This window comes from Catharus ustulatus, chromosome 5 (genome assembly GCF_009819885.2).
Source record: "Catharus ustulatus isolate bCatUst1 chromosome 5, bCatUst1.pri.v2, whole genome shotgun sequence".
In the NCBI taxonomy this organism is placed as follows: Eukaryota; Metazoa; Chordata; class Aves; order Passeriformes; family Turdidae; genus Catharus; species Catharus ustulatus.
In genome coordinates, this window is record NC_046225.1 from 74,187,701 (window position 1) to 74,210,151 (window position 22,451).

Consider the following 22,451-nt stretch of genomic DNA (forward strand, 5'->3'; position numbering starts at 1 on the left):
CAGGAGGGTTTGGGGCTCCTCAGAGGGGTCAGACAAGATTTGAGCCTCCTGATGCCTTCCTGGACTGTGGGAGCAGAAGGTTGAGTCCTTGTCCCTTTTCCAAGTGGATTGCTGTGTGCTCTCTCACTGCTTTATTAGTGGCTTTTTAAATTTTTCTTCTGCTTTTACTTAGAGTCAGGATTAAAATACAGAGGAGATGGATTTTTCACTTGGACTTGGCTGTTTATTAAATTTTATTTAAAGTACAGAGAGTTCTTCAGCACTTCTAGCTATTAAGCCAAAAGTGAGAAAATGGAGATGAATTCAGTTAGTGACAAGGTCTTTTAAAGTTAAACAGTCCAATTAAAAGTTAATACTTAGATTAATACATACTTATACTTTTGACTTAAAAACCAAACTCCTGTGACTTGCAGTGCAGCTCTAACTATCCAACCAAAAATTACTGCTTGAAATCAGGAAGAAGAAAACAGAGAGACAATGCCTAAGAACCTTCATTTTGTCCCATACTTATTATATTCTAAAAACTCCTAATTCTAAACTCTTTAGCAGTGACATCACACACTTCTATTTAACTACACACCAGTGATTCTAATTCTTATCACTCAAATTTGGATTTCTCCAAGGCTTCAGGTCAAAAGCAGTGTCAGAAAGCACAGAAAGCTCCAAACTTCCAGCAGATTGCCAGCATGGAGCCCTGAGCTGAGGCTGGAGCAGGACAGGAGCTGTGGGGGTTGGCACAGCTCAGCAGGGCTGGCAGGGCAGGGAGGGAGCAGCTGGGGACCCTCCAGCTTGTTTCCTGCCTGGGCATTGCTGGGTGGGCTGTTAGCAGTGGGAAAGCTCTGACTCCTCATCCTGCCAGATGTGTGGAGAGAACAGCTGCAAAAAAAAACCCCAAAAGCTCCAAATTCTCTGCACCCTGCTGCCAGAGCCACCCTGTCCTCAAATCACATCCCACTGCCAGAGCAAACCCATCCTCAAATCACATCCCAGTGCCAGAGCCATCCCTGTCCTCAAATCACATCCTGCTGTCACTGTCACCCCTGCCCTCAAATCACATCCCACTGCCAGAGCCATCCCTGTCCTCAAATCTGCATCCCAATGACAGAGCCATCTCTGTCCTCAAATCACATCCCACTGCCAGAGCAAACCCATCCTCAAATCTGCATCCTGCTGTCACTGTCACCCCTGCCCTCAAATCACATCCCACTGCCAGAGACACCCCTGTCCTCAAATCACATCCCACTGCCCTGTCCCCAAATCTACATCCCACTACCAGAGCCACCCCTGTCCTCAAATCTGCATCCCAATGACAGAGCCACCCCTGGCCTCAAATCACATCCCACTGCCCTGTCCCTAAATGTGCATCCCACTGCCAGAGCCACCCCTGTCCCCAAATCTGCACCCTGCTACCAGAGCCACCCCTGTCCTCAAATTTGCATCCTGCTGTCACTGTCATCTCTGCCCTCAAATCACATCCCACTGCCAGAGCAACCCCTGTCCCCAAATCTGCACCCTGCTGCCAGAGCCACCCCTGTCCTCAAATCACATCTCACTGCCCTGTCCCTAAATCTGCATTCCACTGCCACAGCCAACCCATCCTCAAATCTGCATCCTGCTGTCACTGTCACCCCTATCCTCAAATCACATCCCACTGCCAGAGTCAACCCTGAACTCAAATCTGCATCCCACTGCCCTGTCCCCAGATCTGCATCCCACTGCCACAGCCAGCCCATCCTCAAATCTGCATCCCAGTGCCAGAGCCACCCCTGTCCTCAAATCACATCTCACTGCCCTGTCCCTAAATGTGCATCCCACTGCCAGAGCCACCCCTGTCCCCAAATCTCCACCCTGCTACCAGAGCCACCACTGTCCTCAAATTTGCATCCTGCTGTCACTGTCATCCCTGCCCTCAAATCACATCCCACTGGCAGAGCCACCCCTGTGCTCAAATCTGCATCCCGCTGCCCTGTCCCCAAATCACATCCCACTGCCAGAGCCACTCCTGCCCTCAAATCTCCACCCTGCTACCAGAGCCATCCCTGTCCTCAAATCACATCTCACTGCCCTGTCCCCAGATCTGCATCCCACTGCCACAGACACCCCTGTCCTCAAATCACATTTCACTGCCCTGTCCCCAAATCTGCATCCCACTGCCACAGCCAGCCCATCCTCAAATCTGCATCCTGCTACCAGAGTCACCCCTGCCCTCAAAATCTGCATCTCAGTGCCAGAGCCATCCCTGTCCTTAAATCACATCCCACTGCCAGAGTCAACCCTGAACTCAAATCTGCATCCCACTACCAGAGCTATCTCTGTCCTCAAATCTACATCCTGCTGTCACTGTCACCCCTGCCCTCAAATCACATCCCACTGCCAGAGTCAACCCATTCCCAAATCTGCATCCCAGTGCCAGAGCCACCCCTGTCCTCAAATCACATCCTGCTGTCACTGTCCTCCCTGCCCTCAAATCACACCCCAGTTCCAGAGCCACCCCTGCCCATAAATCCCACCTCACTCACAAATCCCCAGCCCTTGCTGCCCCACAGCTCCAGCCCAGCTCAGCACTGGTTAGGCTGAGCTTAACTCCATCCAAGGCAGGAAGAAATGGTCCAGGAGTGATTTAACAGCATGGATTTGGGCAGGGCAGCTCTCCTTCCTCTCCTGCAGCCAGCATGGAGATGTGGCTGTGCTCTCAAGTCTGTGGTTTGGGAAGTGTCAAGATAGGGAATGCCAAGGCTCATCACCTGCTGAGGTGAGCAGGAGGCAGAATTCCCAGTAAATTCCCTTTGGGCTGTAGGAGGTGCTGCCACATTAGGACAAAGATGCAAAACCAGGATAATTTAATTTTTCTGTTTATCACACTGGGTCATTGCCTTGAAATCATGACACAAAAATCATATAACAATCAATAACATTCCCAGACCTCACACCACACAGAAATATAATCAGAGTGCCCTTGGGTAGCTCAGAGATGGACAAAATAAAACCACCTAAGGAAATGAGACACATGGAGCAGGAATCTGCAGGGAAATGGATGCACAGAAGGTGGGAAAAGAGAAAAGGGAAAGGGGTTGTGCCCTGCAGCCCCTTGGGGCTGGGTGGACACAGTGTGGTGGCCCCTCAGCTGGAGGAGCTGATGAAAAATGGAAATAAGCCCAGCTGGCATGGCTGGCATCCACATTTATCTGAAAAATGCCCTTCAGGGCTCTTCTCCTTGGCTTCCAAACCCATCTGGGTGATTTGTCAGCACCAACCACTGATTCACTGACCTCCTGCACGAGAGAGAAATGGCTTTTTTCAAAGAAAAAAAATAAAAATCTGTGGTTTTGGAAGGGAATTGTGAGGTTCCTGCCCCTGAGGAGCCTCTGCAAGGAAAATTGGGTCCCACTTGGTGGTGTCTGAGCTCTCCTGCTCTCTGAATTTCCAGGGAGGAAAGAGGAGGGGGTGGGACTGGATGGTCCTTGGAGGTCACTTCCAACCCAGATTATTCCATCATTACAGGATCATGGAATGGTTGGGTTGGAAAGGATTTTAAAACTCATCCAGTGCCACCCCCTGCCATGGGCAGGGACTCCTGTCACCATCCCAGGTGGCTCCAAGCCCTGTCCAGCCTGGCCTGGGACACTTCCAGGGATCCAGGGGAGTTTGAAGCACATGTTAGTGGCATTAAATATTGGTGTTTATTTTCTTTTTTGGTTGGTTTTTAGTTGGAGTTAGGATTGAAGTATGAGAGATGGATTTTTCTGCTTGGATTTAGTTGTTTATTAATTTTTATTTATAGTATAGTGAGTTTTATAGCACATTTAGCTAACAAGCTGAAAGTGAGAAACTGGAGCTGAATTTTGCTCATTACAAGGTCTTTTAAGGCTTAACTGTTTAATTAAAAGCTAATATTTATAGTATTTATACTTTTGACTTAATGACTAAACACTTGTGACTTGCAGTGTGGCACTTTTTATTTAACTAAAAATTGCTACTAAAAATTGATAAGAGGGAACAAGAAGGAAGAAAAAGACCACGCTCAACAATGTTTATTTTGTCCTATATTTATTGTTATATTTTAAAAGCTCAAATTTTAAACTTTTCACCATGTGATATTATTTACTTTTATTCAAACTACACACCAGTGATTTTAGTTTTGTTACTTAAATTTGGAAGCCTTCTCTAAGGCTCCATCACTGTTTTCATCTGCAAGGTCACAATTTCACAGAGGAGAAGATTGAGGTGCTCTGAGTTTTAATCTGACCTGGGAGTGTCTCTCCTCCTTTTCTGTTTTCACTCTCAGACTGAAAAAAATGCAACATCACTTCATACAATTTATTATTTATTATGTTTTCATTCCTAATATCCTCATCAGAATTGTTCTTCCAGCAGAAATTGTAGCACTGTGCCCTGTTAAATGATGGCTCTGGATGGTTTCCAATGTCCATAACCACACCTCTCTCTTCCTCTTGCAGATGAGACTCCCATTATAGCTGTGATGGTGGCCCTGTCCTCCCTCCTAGTCATAGTATTTATTATTATTGTTCTGTACATGTTGAGGTAAGAGCTGCTTCAATGCTGGATTCCCTTGTTTGACACACACAATTCCTGAATGAGCAGGAATGAACCTTTTGTGCTTGTCTCCCAAGCTAAAGGCTGACACAGCTGGTGCTTTGAAAAGAAACCTGCAAGGACAGTGAATGGAAATGATGTTTGGGGTTATCTGGTGAATGGTGCTTGTTCCTTTCTCTGCAAAGCTGCTCCTCGTTTGGGGAATTCCTGTTCTGCCTCTCAGAATGTCACATTCTGCAGGGTGGATTGAACTGAAGTCAGTGTGGGAAAAGGAGGTGAAGTTTCCTTGTGAGGCTGCAAAAGATGGATTGAGTAATCCAGGGAGGCTGAACACAGCCACAAAGCCCTTTCAGTTTGTTATTCCTTGATTCCCATCTTGATAGCAGGCAGGATCCAACATCCAAACTCTGCTTTGGGTGTCAAACCTTCCATGGTCCCTGTGCACCTCTCACTGTGAGTGGCAGGAGCTTGTTAGGTCATTGGAATTACAATGGAGGAGTGGCTGTAATTGGAATTAAAGCCTTTTTAGGTCCATTTTTTTCTTCTCAAAATGAAGCATTCCCAGCTCCTGAAAGCATAACTAAGAATTTCTTTATTCACCTGCAGAAAACATTTTAATTCACTCACCAGTTTAGTGATTAAAAAAAAAAAGAAAAATAATTTCCTTAGCAGTGGAAAACTTCCCTCTGTCTCCTGGCTCCAGGCCTGCCCTCACAGCAGTGAACCTGAGGAGAGTTTTGCCTCAGGAGTTCAGCAGCAGCAGAGTTTGAGTCCTTCCCACCTGGCTTCCAGCCCTGAAAAAAAAAAGGGTTTGTGTTCACTGCCCAGTGATTCAGCAAAAATCCGAATTTCAGGCAAAGGGATCATGAGCAGCTGCTCCAAGTTAAAAGCACATGGAGCAGGGATTTGCTGCAGGACAGATCAACCTGGCCTTTGTGTTCTGTGCTGGATCAGCCCAGAGACTCTGTGAAGAGCAGCCTTGAAGCTGCTCTGGTTTGCACCCCTGGGCTCCTGCAGCTGCTCCAGATGTGCTCACAGGAGATTTCAGAGCTCCTGCACCCACCAGCTAATCCATGAAACCACGAGGAAGTGTGACATCTCTGATCTGGGAGGGGAGCTGGGCTTGCTGGTGGATATTTCCTGATTTTTGCACCCCAATTTTTGGCAGGTTCAAGAAATACAAGCAGGCAGGGAGCCACTCCAACTCCTTCCGTCTGTCCAACGGCCGGACAGACGACACAGGTGAGTCCCCTGCTGCCACCCTGGGCTCCCCCACCTGCTCTTTCTGCAGGCAGATATTCTTTCATTCCTGTTTTGTTGTTGTTGTTGTTTGCTGATCTCCTTTGTTCCAGGTTTTCCATTGGTTTTGGCAGATTTTGGTAGAGTGAAGGTTTTTATTTCACAGCTTTCGTTCCACTGGGGGAATGTTTGCCCTCAAGTGGTTGATGTTAAAATGGGTGATCACTTCCAAAATCACTGTTCACGTTCCTCTTGAGTTTTCACAGTGTTTCCTTGACTCAAATGAGAACCTTTTTTGGAAAAAACACATCTTTGGGGAGTAATTAAACATTCTTCTGCTCTTTCAGATTAGGATTGTCTCTGTGGTTAATGATTTAAACTCAGATCTTCATGCTAACTCTGGACACCAAACTAACATTTCCAGGAGAATACACTTACTTTCTTTATAAAAGCATTTTTGTACCTCCTAAACATGCACAGATGCAATTTTAAAACCTTGTGTAATGTCTAAAATCTTCTCCCCCTGAGCTGTGAGCCAGAGCTGACACTGAGGTTCTGAAGTTGGGCATCTCCATCCATGTGTAGGCACTGACTGAGATGTGAGGATTCCTCCTAAACTCACTTCAGATGCTTCTTCAGCACCTTTTTTATTTTCCACACAGCTTTTAAATCCCACCAGGGATGGGGACTCATCCTGGGCAGCTGTGCCAGGGTTGGACAACCCTTTCCAAAAGGAAATTTTCCCAAATAACCAATCTAAACCTCCTCCTGTCCCTGTCCCTGTTCCCAGAGCCCGACCTGGGGCTGTCCCCTCCTGTCAGGGAGTTGTGCAGAGCCACAAGGTCCCCCCTGATCCCCCTTTCCTCCAGGCTGAGCCCCTTTCCAGCCCCTTCCCCAGCTCCATTCTCTTCTCTGGACACCCTCCAGCCCCTCAAGATCTTTTTGTGACAGAACCAGAAGTGCTCCCAGGACTGGAGGTGTCCACAGGGGACAGGCACTGCCCTGGCCCTGCTGCCACCCGAGTGCTGCCCCAGCCAGAGCAGCCTGCTGGAATAAGATGATTACAGAATTCAGTGTGAATTTTGTGTGAATTTTGTGTGAATTTTGTGTGAATTCTATGTGAATTCTCAGTGAATTCTGTGTGATCTCTGACATCCCCTCCAACCCAAACCCTTCCGTGCCAACCCCGACAGCGGCAGCGCGCGAGGTCCCCCGGGTATGGATGGGCAGTGCTGGGCACAGGGGACAGCTGGTGGCCCCTGTGACCCCCTGGTGGCCCCTGTGACCCCCTGGTGTCATTGCAGAGCCACAGAGCATGCCCCTGCTCGCCCGCTCCCCCAGCACCAACCGCAAGTACCCCCCTCTGCCCGTGGACAAGCTGGAGGAGGAGATCAATCGCCGCATGGCCGATGACAACAAGCTCTTCCGGGAGGAGTTCAACGTGAGTGCTGCCCTCAATCCCACATTCTGCCCTTGGATCCGGGTCTGGGGGCTGCTCCTCAAGGGCTGGCAGGGCTGATTGTGTGCCTGGACCTGTGGGGAGGGTGGGTAAGCTGTTCACCAGCAGAAAATAGAGGGTTTCCAGCAAATAACTCTTCAGAGTTATGTTTTCTTGGGTTCAGGTTTAGGGTCTAGTTCTCAAAGGGCTGAGCAGTGCCAGGGCTGGTTCAGTCCCCCAGTCTGTAGGGAGGGTGGATAAATCATTCACCCTCATGCTCACAGCAAAAAACAGAGGGTTTCTAGCAAATAACTCTTCACAGTTACGTTTTCCTGGATTCAGGAATGATCCTGGATATCTTGGGGTCTTTCACAGCTCCCCTGCTTGCTGTTGCCTCCCAAGCTCTGCCTCCCACCTCCCACTCCTCATGGCTTTAAATCCACAAACAGCCAAAAAAAAACCCCTTTGACAGAGAAACAGGAATGACCCCAGCTTATTTCAGGGAGCTGTTAACCCTGAAACACAATGATGACAATGTGTGGGACAAAGGCTGGCCTTCAGCTGTGAGCAATTCAGGCCCAGAGCATTTCTTCAGGGATGGCCACAAGCTCTTCTTGACATTGCTGAGCTTTGCAGCTTGGGACAATAAATGTGGTTTGCCTCATCAATACAAGAATAGAATGGAATGGAATGGAATGGAATGGAATGGAATGGAATGGAATGGAATGGAATGGAATGGAATAGAATAGAATAGAATAGAATAGAATAGAATAGAATAGAATAGAATAGAATAGAATAGAATAGAATAGAATAGAATAGAATAGAATAGAATAGAATAGAATAGAATAGAATAGAATAGAATAGAATAGAATAGAATAGAATAGAATAGGTTTGTTAAGGTTGGAAAAGCCCTCCAAGATTATTGAGTCCAACCATTCCCCCAGCACTGCCAAGGCCACCACTGACCCATGTCCCCAAGTGCCACATCCACACTTTCTTTAAAAAACTTTCAAGAGTGCTGGAGCTTGACAACTCTTTCTGTGAAAATATTTTCCCAAATACCCAATCTAAACCTCCTTTGGCCCAGCCTGAGGCCGTTCCCTCTCCTCCTGTCCCTGTTCCCTGTTCCCAGAGCCCGACCTGGGGCTGTCCCCTCCTGTCAGGGAGTTGTGCAGAGCCACAAGGTCCCCCCTGATCCCCCTTTTCTCCAGGCTGGACTCTCTCAGCTGCTCCTCATCAGACCTGTGCTCCCAGCCCAGGTCCAAGCCATGATATGGCACCATGAGAAGAAGATTAAAAAAAGCCACTTGACTTTGTCCAGCTGCCACAAAACTTGATCCCTTTCCTGGCTGTGCTGTGATGAAACCAAATAGGTGCAATGAGTGCCCAGAGAGGGAGATTTTTAGGGTTATAAATATCTGATTGCCCTTCCTGCCATCCTGTCAGCTGGAGGAAGGGATGCTGGATACCTCCAGAACATTCTTTGCTGTTCAGAGAGGATGTGGAATAACAGAGCTGGGGAAGCACCTCCTGTGATTGACTGGGAAACCCAGGCACAGTCTCCTCTGTCACCCCAGTACCCCCCTCCAAAAGTGCTGCTCCTGCCATCACTGGGTGACAATCAGGTCACAATTAGCAGCACTGTTAATGAGGGAATGTCACAGGAGCCTCTGGACAGGAATAAGCTCGGGTGGGTTCAGAGCTGGAGGCTTTGCTGCCACCTCGTGTCCATGGATCAGGAGATTCCCGACATCTTTCCAAAGGGATTGGCTCTGTCTGGTCCAGCCCAGCTATTTCAGTGTCACTTGGAGCTCTCTGGGGAGGAGGAGGAGCTGCTGGGGTGGAGTGAGGGCTGTGGGTGGTGGGACAGGATGCTCGGATGTGGCATTTGCCAGCACATTGTTCCTGCTGTGAAAACAGAATGGAAAAAAATCCAATTTTTTCTGCCATTTCAGGCTCTCCCAGCGTGTCCCATACAGGCCACGTGTGAAGCTGCTTCCAAGGAGGAGAACAAGGAGAAGAACAGATATGTGAACATTCTGCCCTGTACGTGTCAGAGCTGGTTGGATGTGGGGGGAAACACTCAGGGATCCTGCCTGGACTCCCCATTCCAATTTGGGATGGGCAAGGGCACAGCTTGAGGGCAGTTCAGCTCCCAGGCTGTGATACAAAGCCATGGAGAGTGAAATGGGAATTGCCAGAAGGGAGAACTCTAGGTGGCATTGGAAAGAGGGCTGGGATGTTCTCAAATCTGCGCTCAGCAGAAGGAAAACTGCCTTGGACAAGAACTGGCACCTCTCTGGGTTTAACAAGAGGAATTTGGGGCCATAAAGGTGTTTTTGCAGCAGAGCCAGCAGTGTGGGCTCCACTCCAACACCTGGGTTCTCATTACTCCAGGCAGCAGCAGAGTGGAGGGGGTTGTGTTTAATGCAGAGTTTTCATTTCCCTCCAGATGATCATTCCAGGGTTCACCTGACTCCTGTGGAAGGGGTCCCTGACTCCGACTACATCAACGCCTCCTTCATCAATGTGAGTTTTGGTTTGTGAGGGGGAAACCCCCACCTGGAACAAAGCTGGTTTGGGAAGGGCTGGGGAACCACTCCTGCTGGGATTGGGCATTTCTGATCAACAAACACCTGATGGATCACAGAATCTCTGAGGGTGGAAGAGCCCTCTAAGACCCACAAGTCCAATCATTCCCCCAGCACTGCCAGGCCACCACTGAACCCTGTCCCCAAGTGCCACATCAAGGTTTTAAATCCTTGAAAAGTGTGACCAGTTGATCATCAGCTTGCAGGGCTGGATGTGGGGAAGGGATGAGGGAGAAATGAAGGAATCCAGCTAAAATGGAAGCAGCACTGGCCTGCTGTGCCCCCGGGAGGAGATGGGTCCTTTGTGGTTGTCACCATGTGGCTCCAATCAGCTGCAAGGGTCATGTGAGAGATGCAGGCACATGGAGCAAAGCAAGGCTCAAAAGAGCTTTTTCCTTTCCTCCCCAGTAAATAAAATACACAAAATCAATCCCTGTGAGTTCCACAGCTGCTCTTCCAAGGATCTGTGCTGATTTTCACGTGATGCTCTGGCTGCAGGGTCTGACTCCAGTGGAAGGGCTGTCACCACTTCATTAGTGCCTTGTGCCAGCCAGTGGGGTCACTCCTGCTTTATGTGAGCATGGGGAGTGTTCCTGTAGGAAAACAGCCCTTTGCACATTTTTTTTTCAATTATTTCAACCCATCTTTGGAGCTGAATCTCCCCTCAGAGGCTGCAGCCCCTTCTCTGCACAAGGGAGAGTGAGCAGCAGAGCAGATGCCAGCTCTGTTTGTTCCTAAAGTAGATGCATCTCATGACTCTTGTGTCAGAGAAATATTAATTTCTCTTCCTTTTTCTTCTTTTCTTGCAGGGGTACCAAGAGAAAAACAAGTTCATTGCTGCACAAGGTAAATTCTTGATTATTTTCATTGCTCTGTTGGGAGCAGCTGGGCTGTGCCCCTCTACCCAGAGCACAGCACCTTGCAGAGCTCCCCTGGTCAAAAGGAGACCTGGCTGCTCCACAGGTTGTTCCCACAATGATTTTCCCAGTCAAAGAGCAGTGCTGGATGTCTTGGTGGGCAGAGTGCAATCCCATAGCTGGAGGGTGTTGTGACCTCTGGAAATAACTGCCAGGGAGCTGCTTAATTCAATTCCCCAAATCACAGAATCATGGAATGGTTTGGGCTGGACAGGACCTCCAAGCTCATCTCATTCCACCCAACTGCCATGGACAGGGACACCTCCCACTATCCCAGGGTGCTCCAAGCTCCCTTGAGCACTCCCAGGGATGGGATGGAGAGAAACATCCTTGTGATCTTCAGAAGTCCAAACACATCCCTAAAACCAAAATTCCCACTCCCAGGGTGGGGGATCATGTCAGCAGCAGGATGTTACCTGCCCATGGGAGTGTTCTGTATTTCCTCTCTTGACTTGCCAGTGGGTCAGGGCATCCCTGCCCAGTGTCCCTGGAGAAGGAGGCTGGATCAGGCCTGGCAGCACTTCCAGGCTCAGGTTAAACTTTGGCTCTGCTGCTCTCTTGGCTCACCCTGAGCCTCAGGCTTGGCAAGGGAGTGTAGGCTGAGTTGGCTTTGTGGCTGGCAGGCAGCAGGGAATTATTCCTGTGCCACACTGAAATGGGATCCCATGGCTAAAACCCAAAATCCCAGGGCAGGGTTCTGCAGCCTCTGGGACAGCCACAATTTCCCTGGGTGACCTTGGGCATGTCCATGTTTGTCTGGGTTCCCCTTCTCGAGCTAAATATGGAATTCCTGACCATAAAACAAACCCAGAAATTCCAGCTGTTGTGTGATAGGATTATTTCTTGGATCAGGCATGCTCAGACACCACAGCACCTCCTGTGACAAAAAATGTCTTGGGTGATCCATGCCTTGTGACCTCACACGCTGGGTTTTGGCCCCAAAGTGTGAGAGGTTGAGCCCAAAGAGGACTTTTTTGTTTTCCCTTCCCCTCAGGACCAAAGGAAGAAACAGTGAACGACTTTTGGAGGATGATTTGGGAGCAAAACACAGCGACAATTGTCATGGTGACCAACCTGAAGGAGAGGAAAGAGGTCGGTGCCAGAAGGATCCACAGGCTGGGATTTGACCCAAATTGGGCCAAATCCAGCACATCCTGGAGCCATCCCCAGCCTTGTGAGGATGTCCAGAGCTCACCTGCACCTGTTTTCCCCCCTCACAGTGTAAATGTGCTCAGTACTGGCCGGATCAGGGCTGCTGGACCTACGGGAACATCCGAGTGTCCGTGGAGGACGTGACCGTGCTGGTGGATTACACCGTGCGCAAGTTCTGCATCCAGCAGGTGCCAGGGCTCACTGTCACATCCCCAATCCCATCCTCAATCCCATCCTCAATCCCATCCCATCCCATCCCATCCCATCCCATCCCATCCCATCCCCATCCCATCCCATCCCATCCCATCCCATCCCATCCCATCCCATCCCCTTCCCCAATCCCATCCCATCCCAAAATCCCATCCCATCAATCCCATCCCATCCCATCCCATCCCCAATCCCATCCCATCAATCCCATCCCATCCCATCCCATCCCATCCCATCCCATCCCATTGATCCCATCCCATCCCCTCCCCTCCCATCCCAAAATCCCATCCCATCCCATCCCATCCCATCCCCATCCCATCCCATCCCATCCCATCCCCATCCAATCCCATCCCATCCCATCCCATCCCATCCCATCCCACTGATCCCATCCCATCCCAAAATCCCACCCCATTCCCATCCCATCCCTCCCCTCTCCACACTGGGCATCCCAAAGGTGCTGACTCAACTCCTCCAAGGCTCTGTGAGAGCAGAGTGGACATGAAATGACCCCCAGCACCCATTTTTAACCAGAGTTGTTCAGAATTTATTCCTCCCAAGAGTCTGTTCCTAGTGATCCTGATTGGTTTGGGGTTTTTTTTCTATTTTTGCTTAGAGTTAGCATTGAAGTACAAGAGACAATTTTTTGATTTGGATTTGGTTGTTTATTAAATTATATTTACAGAGAATTTTGCTAACAAGCTAAAAGCAGGAAAAATGGAGATGTATCTAGTTAGTTACAAGGTCTTTTAAAGGCTAGCTATTTAATTAAAAACTAACATTTATGTTATTTATACTTCTGACCTAATAACTAAACACTTGTGATTTGCACTGCAGTAGAAACTATTGAATTTAAGAAGCACTACTTAAAACTAAGAAGAAGAACTCCCAAGAACTTTTATCCTGTCTTATTACTATATTTTAAAAAACTTGAAATTTAAAACACTTAACCATGTGAAATTGCATACTCTTATTCAAACTGCACACCAGTGATTCTAATTCTGTCACTCACATTTGGAAACTTCCTGCAAGGCCCCAAGTCAAAAGCAGAGATTTTTTTGGGGGGTCAGAAAGGCACAGCAAGTTCAGAACTCCCAGGTTTCAGGGTCCCAGCATGGCTGTGCTGAGAGCAGGGAAGCTCAGGGATGTCAGGGCTGAAATTCCCTCCTGCAGTCCCCCAGCACTTGTTACAGTGCTGGTTCCTGCTCTCACCCACAGACACTTAATGCCTGAAAATAATCAGATTTATCCCCTCAGCTGAGACAGAATCCAGTGCTCTGTGTGTTGGGTTTGATTGCTTTCCCATCTGTCACCACATTTCTTGTCCTCCAAGGAGACTCTGGGGGTTTCAGTCACTCTGTTTGTTTTCCTGCTGCTCTCAGAGGCAGACAGGGAAGAGTTGGTGCCTGCAGACCTGTCTGCAGTGGCCTGGATGTTGATTTTCCTCCCCTGCCTTTAGTCCAGGGGTGATCTGGGCAGAGGAGTGGGAAAGGATGGAGCTCCAGCTTCTGTGTGAGCTTGTTGAGGATGAAATGTGGCAGCTGCTGCCAGGCTGGCATCTCACACCCCTCAGATGTGGATGTGCTGCTGGCTGGTTAAAATGTCCTGTTTTTAGAGACTGATTTGTCCCTGAGCTGGGTCTGCAGCTCCCTCTGCCTCTTAATTTTGGGGGAAGAAGGGAAACCTGAGTATTTGTAATAAACTTTCTTTGCCCTGCAGGTGGGAGATGTGACAAACAAGAAGCCTCAGCGCTTGGTGACCCAGTTCCACTTCACCAGCTGGCCTGACTTTGGGGTGCCCTTCACCCCCATTGGGATGCTGAAATTCCTGAAGAAGGTCAAGACCTGCAATCCCCAATATGCAGGAGCCATAGTGGTGCACTGCAGGTGAGTCCTGCTCACAGCCAACCTCTGCCCCTCCTGGGTGACCTGAAAACATCTCTTATTTAAAAGGATTTTTTTTTTCCAGTCAGGATTTTTTCATGATCTTCATTTAACTTTCCTGTGTTAAGTGTCCTCATGGGGACATGCAAAAAAAAAATGCATGAATTGTAGGAAGTTGTTGGAATCAGTGATGTTAGGGTGTTAAAACTCATCTGGAGGGCTCATTTGGGTTGGCTGGATGCTGAGTGAGCCCAGCTGAGCACTGGTGGCATCATGGGAATTTTATACAGCAGATTCAGGGGGTGCAAAGAAAGGTTGGGTCTGGTAGGGCTGGGAAAGGGAACCAGGCCCTGGGAACAAATGTTGAGCTTTGTCTTTATTGAATCATTGAAACTGCACCTGTGGAATCATCATGTGATAAATAATGTGATTGTGAAATCTAATAATTGTTTGGTAAATTGAATATTTTATTGTTTGAGAATAAGAATCATGAGCAATGATGTAATTGTAATAAGAATCATGAGAAAGGATATTTGGGGACCTGAGGAAAATCAAAAGAATCCATGCTTGGATAAGATCAATGTGTACAATAGAACGAGATGGGTTTAGTAATTATTATATAGTTATGTAAGGAAAAGGGGATAAAAACCTGTCCCTCTGGAATCCCTGTGGAGTCAGATTTGGGTCTGTACCCTGATTCCCAGAGCTCTGCAATGAAAGCACCTGCAGGGAATCATCCTGAGATGATGTGTGACACTGACACAGGGACACCTTCCACATCCCAAGTTACCCCAAACCTGCCCTTAAACAATTCCAGAGATCCAGGAGCACCCACAGCTTCTCTGGTCACCCTGTTCTATACCCTCCCCACCCTCCCAAGCCAGAATTCCTTGCCAACCCCCGCTGTGTGTTGCAGTGCCGGGGTGGGACGCACGGGCACTTTCATCGTCATCGACGCCATGCTGGACATGATGCACACGGAGAGGAAGGTGGACGTATACGGCTTCGTGAGCCGCATCCGGGCCCAGCGCTGCCAGATGGTACAGACTGATGTGAGTGTGCTGCTGCCCTGCCCTCTGCCTGGCCATTCCCTTCTCCCCTCACAGCCTGTGGGAAGGCTGAGTGTTGTAGCTCATTGTGGGCGATGCCGCGTCAGGCGAGCTCTTCACGGGGTCCTGCTCGTTGGGATCGCCTTTGGGGAATCATGGTTTAGGTTGGAAAAGATCCTTGGGATCAAGTCTAAGTTCCCTCAGCACTGCCAAGGACACTATTGATGCATGTCCCCAAGTGCCACATCCATGTGGTTTTTAAATCCCTCCAGGGATGGGGACTCACCCTGAGCAGTTGTGAAAATCATTTAGGTTGAAAAAGATCTTTAGGATCAAGTCTAAGTTCCCTCAGCACTTTCAAGAACACTGATCCATGTCCCCAAGTGCCACATCCACACAGCTTTTAAATCCCTGCAGGGATGGGGACTCACCCTGAGCAGCTGTGAAAATCATTTAGGTTGGAAAAGATCCTTGAGATCAAGTCTAACAGTTCCTTCAGCACTGTCAAGGACACTACTGATGCACGTCCCCAAGTGCCACATCCATGTGGTTTTTAAATCATCCTGGGCAGCTGTGCTGGGGCTGAACAACCCTTTCCATTAAGAAATTTTCCCAGTATCCCATCTGACCCTCCCCTGGCACACCTTGAGGCTGTTCCCTCTCATCCTGCCCCTTGATCCCCCCTGGCTGCCCCCAGGTCCCTCCTGAGCCTCCTTTTTTCCAGGCTTGGAGAACATTTTGTGTCACATCTGCTTTGCTTGGCAGGGTAAATAAAGTCCCAGTCCCCATTTAGTAGCAGGATGGTTGTCACCCACTTTTCTGGGGTCTCAGAGGGTGGGCAGGGAGTGGTGGGTTTGTTTCTGGGCATGGAACATGGCAGAAAAAAAGGAGCAGGGGAAGAAAAGCAAAGTAACTTGTGTGGCTGGAGGGGAGGTGTGGTGATGAGCAGTGGGAGCAGTTTAAAAAGGAAGATTTCAGAGAGACTCAGAGTTCCTTTTTCCCCTCTCAGATGCAGTATGTGTTCATATACCAAGCACTTCTGGAGCACTATCTCTACGGTGACACAGAGCTGGAGGTGACCTCGTTAGAAATCCACCTCCAGAAGATCTACAACAAAGTGCCAGGGACCAGCAGCAACGGGCTGGAGGAGGAGTTCAAGGTGGGTGTGGTGGATCTGCTGGGGTGGGGCAGGGATCACCGTGTGTGTGTGGCACTGGGTGGCTCTGAAACCCCCCCTCTGCTTTGCTCTTTACCCTGCAGAAACTCACTTCAATCAAAATCCAGAATGACAAGATGAGAACAGGCAATTTGCCAGCCAACATGAAGAAGAACAGGGTGCTTCAGATAATTCCATGTAAGGCTCCTTTGGCTGTGTGTCTGCTGGGTGTGGGGACAGGAATTGGGCTGGAGAGAAGGGACAAAGGCCCTGGGGAGGGACAAGCCCAGCTGGGTGGAAAAGCAGCTTGGAGGAAAGGACCTGGGGGGTCCTGACAGAATCCAGCCTGAACCTGAGCCAGCAAAGTGCCCTTGTGACAAAAGGGACAGTGGTGGGCTGGGCTGTGGGAGACAAAATTCCAGCAGGTGCAGGGAGGGGATGCTGCCCCTCTGCTCAGCACTGGGTCCAGTTGTGCCTCCCCAGGACAAGAGGGACATGGACAGACTGGGGAGAGCCCAGTGAGGGCACTGGAGCATCTCTGCCCTGAGGAAAGGCTGGCAGAGCTGGCACTGCTCAGCCTCTGAACACCAGGGAACACCTTTGGGGTCTGGGGGTCACCAGGTGCTGACCAGGTTGCCCTAGGAGTTTGTGGAATCTCCATGCCTGAAGATACTCAGACTTTGGACACAGATGGGCAACCAGCCCTGTGTGATCCTCTGCTGGTTTCTGCTGCCAAGACTTTCTGCCTCGAGGGGAAGGAGGTCCCAGTGCTGAGCAGATCATTTTCCTGGACAGCTCAGCATCCCCTCCTTCTGCCCCAAACCAGGGCATGGCAGAGGGTGCAGCTGACTGTCCTTGTCCCAGCCAGGTGCACTGTGCTCCCTTTCCCTTATCTGTCTGTCACTTAGGGCTTGGTTATCCCAAATCTCAATGATTTTGTTCTGTTGCAGATGAGTTCAACCGAGTAATCATTCCAGTGAAGAGAGGGGAAGAGAACACAGACTATGTAAACGCTTCCTTCATTGATGTGAGTCTTCTCCAATCTTCTTTCCATCCTCTCCCAATGGAAACCAGCTCACACTGCTTCCTTTGGGAGGAATTTATCCCAAAAACTCCTTGTGTGGGTTTTGTACAGCCCCTTCCACGTGACTTTGCTGTGGGTCTCTGCTCGTTTCTTCCTCCAAGAAACCCCCAGGTATATCCAGCTCCTTGTGGAGAGCTGGAGCCTGAGCAGAGCCTCCAAATCCTGGCCTCCCTTGTGCCCCTCTCATCACCATTCTGCTGATGGCTGTGGAGAAGGGATCCACATATCCATGGAAATAACACAGCCCTGGCCATTTGGTCAGAAAACATCCCCCAGATGAGATGAGGGAGCAATACACGATCCCAAAACCTTGGAGAGGAGCCAGGTCAATCCCATTACACCTGTCTGGGTGGTGGCAGGGGGTGAGGCAGGGAGGTTAAGTGCTGTCCTCACTCTGAGCAGGAGAGAAGTGATTGCACATCCTTCTCTCCTGAGCAGTCCTGTTGACTCCAGGGATGAGTATTGATCTCCATGCTGGCCAAGTGACAGACCCTGCTCTTTCCCAGCCCAATTTCTGCTTTCATCTCCTAATGACACACAGCTTGTTTGGTTTTTTTTTCCCCAAAAAGGCAATCACTTGGTTTGCCCACTAAAACCAGTTTATTCCCAGTTCTAACATCCCTAATTAATGGCTCTCTGAAATCTCCTTTGCTGGCTCCCTGCTGTGGCTGCAGGAGCAGCTGCCTTGTTGTGCATCCAGATCAGAAAGCTTCTGTGGCACGTAAGCAATTTGGGCTGAGGATTCAATTTCCTGCCTCTGCTGAACTTTGCTTAAATGACAAACTCCAAATGACGAAGCATCTGCAGTCCCAGTCTGCAGGGAGGGCAGAGGGTTTGGAAACACAAACTCTTTGTGGCTGTAGAAGAGCCAGAGTCATCCATCCTTCCTGCTGCTTTTCATAGATCATGGAATGCTCTGGGTTGGAAGGGACCTTAAAGATCATCCAGTTCCATTTAGTTTTGCTTGCTTCTTCCAAAAATCCCCAATAAAAATCCTACCTGGAGTACCTGGAGCTAAGGCCAAGCTCTTCTCCAGCACTCAGAGCTTGCAATATTGCTTAGGTGTGATCTGATCCTCCCAAAACTGAGCAGATCTTGGTAGCCAGCCTTGTCCCAGAGTTTGCTCCTGCTGCACTGAGCCCTTCCCTCACTGCAGGGTTATCGCCAGAAGGATTCCTACATCGCCAGCCAGGGGCCACTGCAGCACACGATAGAGGACTTCTGGAGGATGATCTGGGAGTGGAAATCCTGCTCCATAGTGATGCTGACAGAGCTGGAGGAGAGAGGCCAGGTAAGCCCCCAGGATCAGCTGCACTGAAATGAATAAATGAAGGGCAGGAGTTTGGGATGGGATGAGCCTTAAGGTCCCTTCCAGCCTGAAGAGTTCTGTAATTCTGGGGGTTTGTGAAGCCTGTGGGATCCCACCTGGTGTTGGGCAGCTGCCAGAAGATTGTTCTGTCCAAACCCATGGGAAAAACACGGGGTCCTCACCCTGTGCCTCCTGTGTGCTCCCTCAGGAGAAGTGTGCCCAGTACTGGCCCTCCGACGGCTCCGTGTCCTACGGGGACATCACGGTGGAGCTGAAGAAGGAGGAGGAGTGTGAGAGCTACACAGTGAGGGACCTGCTGGTGACCAACACCAGGGTAAGAGCCTGCCTGCTCCCTCTGGGGCCCTCTGTGTGCTCCTGGCTTTCAGTGCCATGAGCCTGTGCTGGTGTTCCTCAGCTCCATGAGCTCCTTGTTGTCCCAAATGGGGATTGCAGGATAAAATCCCTGCCCCTCACCCCTGAGAGTCCTGCTGCTCATTCCTTGACCATCACCACCAAGCCTCCCCCCTACTCTGTGCCCTCCTCCATGGATTGTTATCCCTGAGCCCAGGGGTTCCTTGGTGCTGCCTGACAGAAGCTGTGCCCTCCCAACAGGAAAACAAGAGCAGACAGATCCGGCAGTTCCACTTCCACGGCTGGCCAGAAGTTGGGATCCCCGGGGATGGCAAGGGGATGATCAACATCATTGCAGCAGTGCAGAAACAGCAGCAGCAGTCTGGCAACCACCCCATCACCGTGCACTGCAGGTAAAGCCTGGCTGGAGCAGCTGGGCCAGCCCAGGGATGGTCAGAACCCCAGAGCATGGCTGGATAAACTGGGACAGGCTGGGGCAGGACTGGGGCACTTCCCATGGGGTTCATCCCCTGGGCAGAGCCAGCAGAGGCAGGACTGGGGTTTTCTTTTTCCCTCACCCCCTGGTTTCTGTTTGCCAGTGCTGGAGCAGGAAGAACAGGCACCTTCTGTGCGCTGAGCACTGTCCTGGAGAGGGTGAAGGCAGAGGCCATCCTCGACGTCTTTCAGACAGTCAAGAGTTTAAGACTACAGAGGCCACACATGGTGCAGACACTGGTAGGTGCCTCCTGCCCTGCCAGGACCTCAGCCAGGATGGGCTGGGGGCTCTGTGTTGGGCAAAAAAACCTCTTTGATTCAAGGTTTTTGCTCTCCATGAAAGAGGGAAGGTGTGGGTTCATCATCCCTGGAAGTGTCCAGGGCCAGCTTGGATGGGGCTTGGAGCCACCTGGGCTAGTGGGAGGTGTCCCTGTCTGTGACAGGGGATTGGAACAAGGTCATCCTTAAGGTTCCAACCCAAATCACTCTAAGATCCATGATTCTAAGGAGGTGAATCAGGAGGTGTCTCCCCTTCCTCTTAAAAGCACTGACAGAAGGTGTAGGAACCTCCTTGGAGACATCCTCAGCCACAGTCCATACATTTATGGGCTGAAACTCCTGGGAAAGTGTCCTGGAGTGGCTGTGGAATCCTGCACATGAGGTGGGGCAAGAGAGTTTTAAAAGAAAAGTCTTTTGGGATCCAAACAGAACCTCAGAGGGGAAGGAGAGCAGAGTTTCTTCTGCCTGGGGTCCCAGGGAGGTGGGACCTGCTCTGCACACCTGAGCAAGCACCAGGTGCTGTGTCAGGTGTGGGTGTTCCTGCTCTAACCCTGCTGTGTCCCACATCCCACAGGAACAGTACGAATTCTGCTACAAGGTGGTGCAGGAATACATCGACGCCTTCTCAGACTACGCCAACTTCAAGTGAAGAAAACCAGGAACAAAAAAAATCCACACCCACCCTCCCAAAAACAAATGACAGAAGAGTTGCCTTCTTTAATATTTTGTAATATTCTGTTTGTTAATATACCCCCCCAAACAAAAAAAAAAAAAAAGACAAAAACTATGTGTATATATCTTAACTGTTTTAGAGGTTGGTACCATAAGCTTCATATTAGCTGGAGATTTTATATGTAGCAAAGTGTTAGTGCAGATACTGTTGGCTCCTTTTTTTCCAATGTTTTATTGGGGAATTAAATAGCGTGATGTTTGGATTAATATTGTCATACCATCTCTCTTCTGGAGAGTTGATACAGGCTGTTATTTTGTTTGTAAATCTTTTTTTTTTTTTTTTTTTTTTCATGAGGGAGTAAAGCCTTTTTAAAAAAAAAAAAAAAAAGGAAAGAAAGATAATCCTGGATCTCATCTGAAAACAAAACCCAAACTCCCCCTCCAACCCCACCAGCACAAGCTTTTCCAAACCTGCAGGGAAATGGTTTCACATTTTTCTGCTGGTCAGCTCTTAAAAAAAAAATAAGGAGAAAAAAAAAAACAAAGCTCATTCTGTGTGTGTGTTTATATGTGAATTCCCTCATTTTTGTACCAGAAGCTAAAATCTTGCCCCCTCAGGTTCAGGCCACCATGTGCTGCTGGTTTGGAAACTGTAATTGCCACACAGCAGTGCCCAAATGTTGGGATTTCGACCCCAAAAAAGCAAACCCCAGCAAAACAAAAGGATTTTTGCTCCCTGAAGGAAAGGTCTGTGTGTTTAGAGCTGGATTGTAGAGCAGGGATTGGGGGTGGCCCTGAGCTGGTCACAGTGGCCCTGCCATCCCTGCTGGTGCTCTTTGCACCAGGTGAGCTCCATCCCCAGCTGCTGAAGGTGTCAGAGTACAGTAATTTCACAATTATAAGCTGCACCATTTTGACTAAAATTTTGGTCCAAACCCAAAGAGCGGCTTATAATCAGGTGTGGCTGATATATGGACAAAGAATGAAAAGTTGCTGTTTTAGTTTGGAGGACAGGTGTCTGCTGAGAAAGGCAGGAGCTTCTCTTTGAAATGGAGAATGTAAACCCCCTCCCTCCAAATTATTATAATTTGGAAATCAAGGGGCTTTCAGGCAAAGATATGGGAATTGGGAATAACAGTTCTTTACTAGGGAAATTAAAATAGAAATACAGCACTACAAAGAACAAACCCCAAACCCTGACACAGTCAGAGTACAGCCTGACACCCGTCAGGCAGGGTGTTGGCAGCAGTCCCATTCCATGGTGGCTGCATCCTCCTGCAGTGACAGATGTGGCTCAGCTGGAGCAGTGCTCCTGTACAAGGTGCAGTTTCCCTCTAAAGCTCCAGTGGGGATGTGGAGAAATCCGGTTTTCCTCTGGAGTCCAGTGGAGAAAGGGGCTCCCTTAGTGTCCCAAAACCTCTGTTTTTATCTTGGTAAGAAATGTTGGGCTCTTCCCCCTGGCTGGAGCAACTCCCAATGGGATGCAGTAATTTTATCAGTGCCACAGTGGGACTCAATGGCCATGAGCAGAAAATGACTGGCTGGAGGAAGGATGGGTTGTGAAAAGATAAAGAACAATGCCCTGCCTGGTTTCAATGGATGGCCCATTAGCAGAATATCTGCCATGGAGATCAGGATCACTGCCCCCACCCTCAGCACATGGTGATAGAACAGAAACCTTTGATCACACTCTGTATTGTAATGTGCAGTTTATAATCATGAAAAATACTGGCATCCTGAGAGATCACAGAATGAGGGATTGGTTTGGGGTGGAAGGGATCTCATAGAATATCTAATCCCACCCCCTGCCATGGGCAGGAACACCTTCCACTAGCCCAGGTTGCTCCAAGCCCTGTCCAGCCTGGCCTTGGACACTTCAGGGATCCAGGGGCAGCCACAGCTTCTGTGCCAGGGCCTCCCCACCCTCCCAAGGAAGGATTTTTCCTAAATCCCTACTCCAGGCCTGCTCTCTTTTAAGAAGAATCCAGAGGGTCAAGAAATATCCTGAGGACCAAGGGTGCAGAATTTATATATCATGAAAAAAACAGGTTAATGTGGTAGATTTTAATATTTTCTTT

At 49.2% G+C, this 22,451-nt stretch overlaps 1 protein-coding gene across 3 annotated transcripts in view; it reads left to right on the top strand.

Annotated features, from left to right (window-relative positions):
• Positions 1–20,640, top strand: part of PTPRA (protein tyrosine phosphatase receptor type A) — a 109,881-nt gene extending 89,241 nt beyond the window's left edge. For all 3 annotated transcript variants that reach the window (XM_033060552.1, XM_033060550.1, XM_033060551.1), the window contains 18 exons: positions 4,458–4,542; positions 5,723–5,796; positions 7,098–7,234; positions 9,187–9,277; positions 9,684–9,760; positions 10,632–10,668; positions 11,734–11,831; positions 11,960–12,079; positions 13,815–13,981; positions 14,895–15,030; positions 16,037–16,186; positions 16,288–16,381; positions 17,134–17,210; positions 18,424–18,558; positions 18,785–18,910; positions 19,189–19,340; positions 19,527–19,662; positions 20,276–20,640. In XM_033060552.1, coding sequence (XP_032916443.1) covers positions 4,458–4,542; positions 5,723–5,796; positions 7,098–7,234; positions 9,187–9,277; positions 9,684–9,760; positions 10,632–10,668; positions 11,734–11,831; positions 11,960–12,079; positions 13,815–13,981; positions 14,895–15,030; positions 16,037–16,186; positions 16,288–16,381; positions 17,134–17,210; positions 18,424–18,558; positions 18,785–18,910; positions 19,189–19,340; positions 19,527–19,662; positions 20,276–20,350 — 1,967 coding nt within the window. In that variant the 3' untranslated portion in view covers positions 20,351–20,640. The remainder of the gene's footprint in view (positions 1–4,457; positions 4,543–5,722; positions 5,797–7,097; positions 7,235–9,186; positions 9,278–9,683; positions 9,761–10,631; positions 10,669–11,733; positions 11,832–11,959; positions 12,080–13,814; positions 13,982–14,894; positions 15,031–16,036; positions 16,187–16,287; positions 16,382–17,133; positions 17,211–18,423; positions 18,559–18,784; positions 18,911–19,188; positions 19,341–19,526; positions 19,663–20,275) is intronic.
• The last annotated feature ends 1,811 nt before the right edge of the window (positions 20,641–22,451 follow it).